Genomic DNA, 12640 nt, shown 5'->3' on the forward strand with positions numbered 1-12640 from the left:
GAAGGGTTGTGGTGGAGAACCGGATTCCTAATGGATTGCATAGGTTTGCTTTTCAAACACATAGTTCTACCATATGATTGGGCTACAAAAAATCCAGTTTAGAATAATAGTGAATTACACGAATGGTCCCTATGGTTTGGGGTAATCTGCATACTTGGTCCTTAACTTATTTTTTGAACCCGGAAAGTCCTTACTGTTTGTTTTTGTTACGCACTTGGTCTCTGTTGTTTGTTTTTGTTACGTGCTTGGTTCATGTCTGACCTAAAAATACTATTATTTAAATATGGAAAAATTGTGGGGTAGGTAAGGTAAGGTGAGAAAGGTGGGGTTGAAGGTGTGCTTATTTAAATAAATTAAAAAATCAAAGGCAAAATAATATTTTTAGGTAAGACAACGACCAAGTGCGTAACAAAAACAAATAATATGAACCTTCCGAGTTAAAAAAATAAGTTAGGGACTAAGGTCCCGTTTGATAGTTTTTGTTTGGGAAAGTGTTGTCTGGTAAAGTACTGTCTGGGAAAGTTTTCTGACTGGGAAAGAAACCATGCTGTTTGATTGTACACCTGATTGACTGTGCTGAATGATGAAAAAAAGTAATAATTCAATAAAAAATAAATTAAAAAAAAGTTATTTAAACAAAATTAATATTCCAATAAAGAAAGAAAGAGGCGGGTTTTGGTGTATAATTGTCTTTCCAGCCCATTCAGCTAGAAAGATATGATTTTGGGGCTTTCTAGGAAAGACATATCTTACCGGGAAAAACCCCTTCTTTTGTGCAAATCAAACAATCTTTCCGGTCCATTCAGCCAGAAAGATCTGTTTGGACCTGGAAAGATGCGTATCAAATAGGGCCTAAACGTCCGAATAGACACTCATAAATATAAGCATAGAAACATACACCAAATTGTCAAAGAACTTTGAGATCGTTTAGCGAAGAAGGAGAGCTGAATAAGGTGTATTTACACCCCATTAGAAGAGTTGTATTTATACTTGACGATTAAGGTTTCCGTCTTCTAAATTAGTTAAGTAAATCACAAAATTAATGGCATGTCAATGGTTTACAAAACTGTCGAGATTTGTCAATTTTTTACCATAATCACTCACTAGAATTTGGATTTTCCACTATAATACTTAACAGAGGCCATCGCTAGGGCTCTCTGCCCCTTGGAACCTGCTAGGGGGTCTACCCCTAGGACCCTGCAAGAGGGCACAACCCCCCTGACCACCGCCATTTGTCGTGCCAGATAGGTTTTACTAATCCTAACAAAAAACAAATTCAAGGCAGTGGAAACATACATAATTTGTAAGATCTAAACCATACAATGATCACTAGTTTAATAATATGAACAACAAAGATAGTCAGGAAATACTAATCTTTAACAAAACCGATTTGCTTGAAGATTTTGTGAATGTCGATTTCTTGAAGCTTAAGAAATATATAGCACCTAAAGTAGAATGCCTTTGAAGTGTCGCACCCAAATGGCTAAATGCTAGAACTTGAAACTAATGATCCTAAGAGTAGTCCACTAGATCTCAAGAAGAGAGAAGAGAAAAAAAAATGTTAGTCACATTAAGGAAGAAGAGTATGAAATTCTAGGTAAAGTATTAATGATGGTTATGTGTTTGAGTTACACGTGCACACGTATGAGTTTTGAGTTGTAGGTTTGTGATTATTTTTTAGTTGAGGTACGTGTATGTGAGTGCGAAGTGTTTGTTTATAAGCTTCAATGTGCTTGTTTGACTTATAGGGGAAGACGATGATGTACAAGAAATGAGTTTTAAAGGTTTTACAGTGTGTGTGTGTGGAGAGAGAGAGAGAGAGGGAGAGAGAGAAAGAGAAAGAGAGAGAGGGAGAGATGGAGAGAGAAGGTGAGAGAGAGAGAAAGAAAGTACCATTAGGCTATATTGAGTGGGTGTCAAGTTTTTACGCAGGTGAGATGACCACATCAACCATTTATCAATTCCAATTGGATCTTACAAGCATTAAGAAATGGTAAAGAAGAAGTGAGAAAAGGAAAGTACAAAGAGATAGATAAAGAGGTAGGAAGAAAGAGACTTTGGAGGGGTAATCAAGATAGGGATGGTGTTTGTTAGATTCTTATGTGTGAGTTAAGGGTGCCATGACACCTCATGCTTCAAAAAAATGGGCACTCTATTTAGCCTTAGGGGTAGGGTGGTATGTTGTATTGTGTGCATGTGTGTGTTTTATTTTATTTAAAAAATATTAAAATAAAATATAAAATACATAAAAGAAATTAAAAGTGTAAAATTATTTAGATACTAAAATTAAAAATTATTGATTTTGAAATTTGGAAAGTCATTTTTTTTAATTTTGGGTGTGTTTGGCAAAACTAGCTGTTAGCGGGTAGCTTGTAACGTTTTGTTAAATGCACCATGAAGTAACTTTTAGATTTGGGGCGTTTTGTTTAACCTAAACGCTATAAGTTTGTACTGCCAAACAACACTTTCTGTTCAAAACGAAGTGTTTTGTCAAACGCTAAAAGTTAAAAACTCTCAAACGTTTATAAACGCTTCATACCGAACACACCCCTTTTGTACGGTTTGTAACGAACCACAAACATTTTATAGTTTTGTCAGTCTTAAATATTACTAAAAGAGAAACCTTATGACATCATCTTAAATAATCTGGACCATTGATTGTATTTCAATCTTATTTTTTCCACCCTTAGATCAAATTGCTGACATCATCTTCCCCATATGGAATGTATTTAATTCCAATAAATACTTTCCAATCATCAATCAATAACTTACATTCGTTGAAATGGAATGTATTTAATTCCAATAAAAGTTTTCCATATTTTACATCTTGAATTTTCAGTTATGAAGATTTTAATATGGTCAATTTTAAAAACATATTACTAACAAATAATTTCAATCAAGGCTTAATATCAACCATTAATATAAATCCGTTTATATTAGTAAACTATTAATATAAAATCTTTTTTTATTAGGAAATTATTAATACCGAAAAATCATATTCAAATTATCACATACATATACGATTAATTATTGAATCCGCGACTCACATTTATTTTCAATCGTTTCGTTCTTTAAAATCTTCTCCTACAACATCGTTAATATTGCTTATAACTTCCATCATTATTCTCTGCTATAAACATTCGCTCTTGTGCGTTAGAAGGTCAGTACCTTCTTTCGCTTTTTATAGTTTTTTAAATTATTTTTTGTTCCTATATCAAATGTATGTATTTATATATTTCGATTTTCTTTGTCACAAATTAAATGAAATTAGTTAACTACTTTTCTGAAACTTTTCAAATAGACATGAAAAGATATTAGGTACCTTTAACAAAACAAAAATTAATTATCTTGGAAACTGACATTAATTACGAAAATGTTACTTTTATATATTAGAGATGATTATGATTTTTTTTTTTAATTTTTATGTCATAAGAATCCGGTTAATTTTGACATGATTTTAAAATATCATTGAAATTATTATGTTTTTGTATATCATATCAACCTACTTTTTTTTTATCTTTGTATAGTTACAATAAAATTTATTAATTTATACAACAAATATAGATATTTCAAATTTTGTAATATTATTATACCTTACAAAATACAACTCCCTCCAAAATAAATTTTCGCCAGTAATTTCATCCATAATTTCAACAAATTTAAATTTGTATTTTCTTTATATAAATTTTTTTTAATGATCCTGATTTTTTTTTCTCCAAAAGTATATCAAACATTTACGTCTTAGATAATGCTGCCCTATTATAATTATTATTTTCCAAAAGTATATCCGTTTAATGAGGAATTTGATATAATAAAGGAAGTGAATGTTAATTAAAATGAGATATATATTTCATAATTATTACATGAGTTTATTAAAAAAAATAATATCAAGGTGTAAACATTAAGCATTTTTAAAGTGAAATTTCAGAATACATACAAACGATGATATTGTACAATGAAATATAAAATTGAATAGACTGAAAAAAAAAACACTATTAAAGCAGTCAATCTTGAAAATAACATAGTTATGAAAAATTATAAATTAAGATAAAAATTATAAGATATTAGGAGATTTGTAAAAAGTACATTTAGTAAAAGCGTTACGGTTATTAGAAAAAATAAGACCGTTAAGATTAGTGAAAATACAATATATAAACTAAATTATCGCAATAGTAATGAAATGTCATTATTTGATATTTCATATAATTGAAAGATATATCAAATTAAATTGATGATATACTAAAATTATTCAAAGTTGCGCCAAAAAGTAATGCAAAGTTCTTGCGAACACCAAATAAATAAGAACAAACATAAAAACTAGTATTTATATTTATAATCAATCAATTTAAAATAAACCAATCATGATTTAGAAAACAATCTACATTGATGATATACTAAAATTAAATCTATATAACATTTAACATTTTATAAATTATATTACATCACTTTATTTAAATAAATGAAATAGTTGTCAATATTTAATGCAATAGAAAAAACGGTATATTGGTTGTCAATATATGTTTAAATTAGGTAACATTATTATGCAAGGAACGTCTAATTAAAATGCTTATAAATATATAAATATCATAACTATATGAGACGAGGAAAGTTGTTCAACTAATAAAACAAAAAATGATGTCTACAAAGAGATCTTTTAATGATTATATATATTTATCGTTTTTAATATATTTTCTACACATTTTAATAATACCAATAACCATATATTTTTTTATAATCATTATACAATATCTATAAACGATTATATGTTTTTTTATGCGTTTCTCGTGTTTAACGCGGGCTATAATCTAGTTTTATTATATACAAAAAAAAAATATTTCACAATGACAACTGTGAATAAAACTTATTTTAACTCATCTTTAAAAACTTAAAACGTGAAATCGTTTCAACTTTCAATTATCCCCACAGTATTTTTATTTTGTCACCTACAATAAAGTTCGTTACTTTTCAATATAAAATTCCAATTTCCAAACCCCCTCTCTGATCGAGCTACCACCGAATCCAGAGGAACCATCAAGAAACGATGACCTCGCGCGATAAGAAGCCGGCTAAACCCTCAACCAGTCGACCCGGTGGTATTCGGACCCTCTCCGATTTGAATCGCCCCACTGCTAATGATTCTGACAGCGACTCCGATGGCCCTCAGGAGTACTATACCGGTGGCGAAAAGAGGTTTTTCTCAATTTCTCTATTACTCATAAACCCTAGTTTTTTCTTTTTCATTATTTGTTGTTACTGTCTAATCCTATCAGAAAGTTGGAATTGTTTTTTTTTTTTTTTTTAAACATAATTTATTGTTAATCTCATGTTTTCTTACCTAGAAATTGTGGAAGTTATAGCAAGATTGTACCTTTTTTGGGGTCTTTTTAGAATAAGCGAATATAGGTCAAATTGTAATTGTGGAGGCTTTCTTTATATGAATTATAGTCTAGTTAAAAGAATTCTGTTAAGATTTAAGTATGCAAATCGATATAAGGGGAAGGGGATTCTTGAACCGAAGAGCTTGAAACTTGAATGGTGGTGGCCCTTTTTTTGAAACTAAAGAAGATCCTATATATGGGATGATTATGTTTTGAAAATGAAGTCCGATTGACAAATGACAAGAGTACGTGTTTGAATTAAACATGTGGGTACACTTTAGGGGTATTCGGATTTGCATTTTGAAAGTGATTGTTTGTACTCGAAGTCTGTTAGACTTACATAAATCAATTAAGTTATCTCAATATCTGATAATTTTCATCCTAAATAATAGAAAAATCATAATTATAATAGCTTTGATGAAACCCAAAAACTGATTACTATGACTTCAAGTCACAATAATCAGTTTGAACACACATCCAAACACCCTCTAACCATGACTTAATTATGGAGTGCCTTAGGTTTCGATTATCCTTTTAATGATCTACGTGCACTTGAGTTATGATGAAGCTTTCTTTGTTTGAATAGAACATGAATAGTTTGTTGGAATCATGTGTGAAATGTTATAACTTTTGTTGTTATTAGTATATGTTTCAAGAGATTGTTGTCATAAAAGTTACTTTCTTTCTTGCAATTATGATAATTAGAAAAAAAACATCAATTTTGATATAAACTGATACACACTTGCACAAGTTAGGGATATGATCATATGATCATATAAGTATCATGGAAATACATGTTGTGATGTCAATATGTCATAGGGGTTGTTTCGTTTTTACTTAATGGGTTATGAGCTTAATAGGTTAAGCACTTAATCTGGACAGCTATACATGGTTTTTTCTTTTTTACTTAATCAGGACAGAATAACATTATGGGTTAAGCCAAAAAAACCAGGCTTAATGTATTCAGACACTAGCCCTATACCTATCTACCCTTTGTTTTTCCTCCCAACTCCTCTCATGTTAAAATTGATGAATATTATGAAAGTTGTTTGTTGGAACGCAAGGGCAAAACGGTCATTTAGTTTCATTATGACATTTTATTCAGTCTAGAAAGAAACAAACAAGACAATTAGGTGGTGTTGAAGGGCTTAATTAGGAAAAAAAAAAAAAAAAAAAAGAAACAGCCACTATGGGCGACTTTCAATCCATTTTACATGTTCCATTTTTAGCCAATTCTTTTTTCTATTTTACCAATTTGATGTGTTAAAGATTGTGAGATTAATGTTGTTTTTACAGTGGTATGCTTGTCCAAGATCCTAATAAGAGAAATGATGTGGATGAAATATTCAACCAAGCAAGACAATTAGGTGGTGTTGAAGGGCCCATGGAAAATCTTCGCCCCTCAAGTTCAAGAAGTTTTACGGGCACCGGGCGGTTACTGACCGGTGAGCCTGTCCCAGCTGCCCCTGAGCAACCACAAAATGTTGTACACAACATTGTCTTTTGGAGAAACGGTTTTACTGTAAATGATGGACCTTTGAGAAGGTTGGATGACCCTGAAAATGCACCTTTCCTTGAAGTAAGTAACAACTTTCCATTTTCATTGTCATCTGTCAACTGTCAACTGTCTGATGTTAATTGTCTGTACAGAGCATCAGGAAATCCGAGTGTCCAAGAGAGCTTGAGCCTGCAGATAGAAGATCCTCGGTTCATGTCAATTTGATAAGAAGGGATGAGAATCGTCCAGTGAGTATCTTCATTATTGATTACCTGTTTCTCAAAAAGTCCATTAATTATTATTATTATTTTTTTTTAATGTTGTAGGAACCAGTGGTGGCAACCCAAGTTGCATTTCAAGGAGTAGGAAGAACCCTAGGCGGCAGTAACAACAACAACAACAACACAGATGAAACAAACACTTCCAATACTGCCACCGACACGCCGCCAGTCACCTCCTCCTCCCCTTCTGGCGGCCTGGTTCTGGACACCACCCTACCATCAACCTCAATCCAGCTCCGGTTAGCTGATGGGACCCGCATGATTGCCCACTTTAACCATCATCATACTGTTGCAGATATTCGAGCCTTCATCAATGCATCCAGGCCAGATGGTTCAAGGACTTATCAGCTTCAGACAGTTGGGTTCCCACCTAAGCAACTCACTGATCCGACTCAGACCATTGACCAGGCTGGCCTTGCTAACTCGGTTGTCATCCAGAAAATCTAAACACTGGAAAGAGGGTAATATATGGTCATTTAAAGTAAGGGGTTTTTGACTTTTCGTATTGGGAATCGGATACTTCTGAAGTTATTAAGAACACTCTTTGTCAAGAAAAGCATAATGCATGTATAAATTTGAGATTATAACTTCAAAACTTTGTGGATAATTTATGTTGGTTGTTTATTTATGCACCCTGATTCGACTTTGTACTTTTGGATTTTCTTGAAAAGTTTTAAAGATGAGGACTTGATTAGTATAGGTTATCTTTCTAATTTTTTAAATAGGTATATACTTTATTACTTTTAACACCCTAGGTTTTATAGAATTTCACTAACCAAAACTCCTATAGTAGGGGATAGTTATGTAAATATGTTGGTTCCTAGGGTTTTCAAGATTTTATAATGCGTTTGGAATTGTATTATCTAAAAGAGATGGATAGTGTGTCAAGATTCAAGCTTTAAATACAATTGTTACATCCGGAAAAGTACATGTATATGCAAAGTTTGTCATGATTTGAGTTTTTGATGTAGTTTTCACGTATATTTTAAAGCTCGATGAACAATGTTGGATTGTATTGTTTGAGAGGAATTATTGACATTTAAAGCTCGATGAACATTGTTGGATTGTAGAAAACTTTTTCATCATTTCATTTGGAACTAAGTAGATCACTAGACACGGAAGTTGTAGCTTTTATTTGTGTAGATGTTTTTAATAAAAATAGTTGTAAGCTTGTGAAATATCTAAAATTACATAGAACATAACAACTAAAAGATAAAAGCTCATAAAAACTACTTGAAGTAACATTCGGATTATAAGTTTTTTGTTATAAAACAAAAAGTTTTAAACTCTTACTACAAAAAAGTATTTTCATTAATTCAAGCTCTTATAAAAGAATTAAAAGTTAAAAAGTTTTCAAAAACTTGTCAAACATGTTTATTGTTCGATGGAAACTTGTCTCAATCAAACACGAATTGTGCAAGCCTTATGTGCAAATCTTGTGTACTTCTTACACTTCAACATGTGTTGATGACATCTAGATATGTCATATCTTTGCAATTTTTTTGATATATCCGAGGTTTTAGGATTCCGGTTTTCATGATAGATATCATAAGTCTAAGATTAGGGTTTAAAAGATAGATATGGCATCAAATGAAATGAAATCTAACAAGACTTAGAGATATATATTGTCTGCCAATTGCTATTAACTTTGGCCATATATTGCGTAGTTTTAGCGAGACATCGACCACAAAAAGATAAGCATCTCACTTGTGGCAAACTTCTATCAAAGTAAGTCCATCCGTAGTGGGATGATTTACGACAATTTCCATTGTAAAATTTGTTGTCGGCCAAAACAAGCTATTGGAATATATTATCTTAAAAGTATGTTTTAGGGTCACTTTTGCTTGCATAAGCAAGAACTAAGAAGACCTAAACGGAAATATTTTTGTATTTGTTAGTTATTAACATATACATCAAAGATGGTAAAACAGATTATTGGGTAGGTGGATAAAAGCGTTAATTTTGTACAAGATTTCCATTTAAAACTCACACAAAATAGCTTAGTAGTTAAAGTCTTTCAGTTTTATTTACGTTGATTCTTTTGTGGTTAGTCTTTGTTCATGAAAGACTTTAGACCTATAAGTTTTATTGGACTTCAATATAAGATTATTGTCAAATTTTTGGCAAATAGACCGACTAAAGTGGTAGGGTAAACTTTTGGGTAAATGGTACAAAAAATATTTTTTTTACACAAAAATTCGATTTTGATACCGTGTTTTTTTTTGTATCAATTTTGACACTGTGTTTTCTAATTTGTTACAATTATGACCATTTGACCAGTTAACTAGGTTACATGCTGACGTGACATGATGATGTGTCAGTTTTGATGACGTTGCATACTGACGTGTCAAAATTGATTTTTTTTCCACAAAAAACACTAAGTTTTCACTTTTTTTTTTTCGATTTTGACACTAAGTTTAATTTTTTATTTCAATTTTGACACTATGTTTTTTTTGTTCCAATCGAACATCATTTATCAAATTTTGTTCAATTTTGTTTATTTTCCATTTGAAACGGTATAAATATATTTTTATTACATTTTAAACCGTATAAACATATTTTTTTCGTTTAAAAACCACATTTTTATTTAAATACAATGTGTTTTTTTTTTCTTACATTCAAAACATTAGTTATATCATGAGAATCAAACTAACCATAAGCTTCTAATAAGATGTAAAAATTTGATGGGTTGCAAACTTGATATCCGAGTTTTGATCGACTACATGCCTCCAAACCTCCAAACACATTTTAAAGTTGCATATTTAATATAAAATACAATTTTTATATAACTAATACATATTTATACATAAAAATATGGTTTGAGTGTAAAAAAAAATAATAATAAAAATATGTATTTATACAAAACTATGGTTTTTAAATGAAAAAAAAACATATTTATACGGTTTAAATGTATTAAAAAAATATTTATATGGTTTCAAATAGAAAATTATCAACACTGAACAAAATTGGAATAAAAATGATGTTCAATTTGGAACAAAAAACATAATGTCAAAGTTGAAAGAAAAAATTAAACCTAGTGTCAAAATCAAAAAAAATAAAAACTTAGTGTTTTTTGTGAGAAAAAAAATTCAATTTTGACACGTCGGCATATCACGTCATCATGCCATGTCATCATGTAACCTGGTTAACCGGTCAAGTGGTCAGAGTTGTAACAAATTAGAAAACACAGTGTCAAAATTGACAAAAAAAAACACGGTGTCAAAATAGAATTTCTGTGTAAAAAAAGTGTTTTTTGTGTCATTTACCCTAAACTTTTATCAAAAGCTGTCAAACCCTTGATGAATCTTTAATTGTTAATGAAATTGTTGATTGCTGCAAGAAACAAATGTAAATGTTGATGTGTTGAAGGTTGATTTTGAAAAGGCGGAAGACACTTTGAGCTGAGATTTCTTGTAACATTTTATGATTTTCACGGTTGAGCCAGATAGTATGATTATATTTCATATGTTGCTGAAATTGGATTAATCATATATGTCATGTTATACATAAAGGCCATATATGTTGTATGCCTGGAACATGACAAAAAAATACCAGTATAATCTGAGAATAAGTCAGAGGATGATTAATAGGAACATTCTAAAATAATTACGAAGAACTAAAGAAATATTCCTGATCTGCGGAGTATTTTAAAGAAAGATATGTGTAAACTACACATATATTAACTTCCAAATAGATTGAGATGATCATTAATCACAATCAGACGTGTACTCATTATGAATGAACAAAAGATTGCATGGAAAGAAGTTCCAAGTAGATTTTGATTACAGTTACACTATAGAGTCATAATGCATTGTTGTTCAGGAAACCACAAATGAAGATGCTTAAATGATTAGTTTATTTATGATTATGAGTAATCCTATTACACTAATATTGATATCTAAGTCATATTTAAGTACTTAAAACATTCCCAAGAGTTTTCTCTATATATGTGTTATATATGAAATGGAAAATGTTAGCATTTGCAAAGTTTTTACAAATCAAATTTGACGAATCTACTTAACTAAGTTCCTTCATTAGCTAAAGCATGAGAGTCACGCTTGAACTATATGAACTTGTTGTTATAAGTGATTAGATTTGATTGAAATGCGATATTTGGATATTGGAACAATATAAATAGCATATATTGTAATATCTTGATATATTGGATATGATATTTTCATTAAATACTTGTGTTCTATATTAACATGTTTAATGATTGAAAAACATACTTATTCTAAATGTCCATAGTCATTCATAATCGTCGGAGCATCTACGAAATAAGACTGTTATAATTAGATTGGTTGATTTTCATGGAGATGAAAATAGCAAAGGGTTGCAAGTTCATGGATACTTGATTGGAGAATAAGTATTGGACAAGACCCACGTCAAGATCACTTCATGGATCGTAGTCATGAGTGATGTTTGATAAAGGTAGTATCTTCATATTCTTCGACCTGAGATACCTATTTGGGACATAAGTGTAGGAATTGTTGTATGATATGGTTTAATGTTGTTCCTGTTAAAAGGCATTTATAAGGACTACTGTTGGATATAACATGAATTGAATGAGATGTGTATGTAGTCAAGATAGGATTTGTTCCTCTTTTTCATTGTAAATTAGATATCTAAGGCCTTACTAAAAGTTAAACAACGTATGATATTGACTATGATCCATATCTCATGTTCAACATGATTTCTGAGACAAAGGGATAACTGATACATCACCTTATAACCAACTGAGGCTTGGAGCTCTTGGAAATCAGTAGTTACTAGATGGAACCTCTTCGTGTGTTTTGGGGGGCATTGGTCTGGTGCTAGACATCAAACAATGTCTATGTCAATCTACAATGAATCGTGTGCAAATGGGAGATTTTTGTATATATATGCTTAAGAATCTTTTTAGAATGATGTTTGCTAATAACATATGATTCTATATGGTCACACCTTTCGCAAGTTGTCACTTCTTGAATATTTTTTAGTAATTTGTTTATTAATAAATAGATGCAAATCTTATATTTAATTAGGGAAAATTATATTTTATGAAAATAATGTGTCTAAAGGTTATAACCAGTTATTATATCATATTGTATAATGTATTATGTCATGTACAAGCTTTTGGGCATACTGAATATAACTAGAAATGGACATTAACGTGCACATAAGTTATACAAAGTATATTGTTAAACATTCATTGGCCCCTCTGTGACTAACTTCGGCTGAACCCATCCTCTAGGGATGGGTTGTTGCTTGTTTTGCCTCATACTCCATGTATTATGCCTTTAGTTGTCAATCACTTCTCATTTAATGAAATTATGGGCATTAGATCTCCTTTGTGAGTATATAAGGGATGCATGGGGCTTGCATTTGAGGTTAGACTTTATCTTTTTTCTCCATAAAGTCATGGGCTTTTTCTTATGCTTCTCTTGCTCTCTTTTGAAGTCTAATTGCAAGTAAGTGGTGCTTGGAAATGCTTCTTTTTTAGT

General features: G+C 30.9%; 1 protein-coding gene across 1 annotated transcript; it reads left to right on the forward strand.

The window, feature by feature from the left end:
• The first annotated feature begins 4978 nt into the window (after window positions 1-4978).
• Window positions 4979-7807, forward strand: LOC111890939 (plant UBX domain-containing protein 4). The gene is made up of 4 exons (XM_023887013.3): window positions 4979-5190; window positions 6675-6957; window positions 7029-7124; window positions 7203-7807. The coding sequence occupies exons 1-4, from the start codon at window positions 5042-5044 to the stop codon at window positions 7602-7604; spliced, it is 930 nt and encodes a 309-aa protein (XP_023742781.1). The 5' UTR covers window positions 4979-5041; the 3' UTR covers window positions 7605-7807.
• The last annotated feature ends 4833 nt before the right edge of the window (window positions 7808-12640 follow it).

Source organism: Lactuca sativa, chromosome 7 (genome assembly GCF_002870075.4).
Source record: "Lactuca sativa cultivar Salinas chromosome 7, Lsat_Salinas_v11, whole genome shotgun sequence".
Classification (NCBI taxonomy): Eukaryota; Viridiplantae; Streptophyta; class Magnoliopsida; order Asterales; family Asteraceae; genus Lactuca; species Lactuca sativa.

Bases quoted from the DNA above. Each gene is read 5' to 3' on its own strand.
- LOC111890939 (XM_023887013.3), top strand. From the start codon at position 5,042: ATGACCTCGCGCGATAAGAAGCCGGCTAAACCCTCAACCAGTCGACCC. The intron at 5,191-6,674 runs GTTTTTCTCAAT...TTGTTTTTACAG, and splicing joins TATACCGGTGGCGAAAAGAG to TGGTATGCTTGTCCAAGATC. The intron at 7,125-7,202 runs GTGAGTATCTTC...TTAATGTTGTAG, and splicing joins GAAGGGATGAGAATCGTCCA to GAACCAGTGGTGGCAACCCA.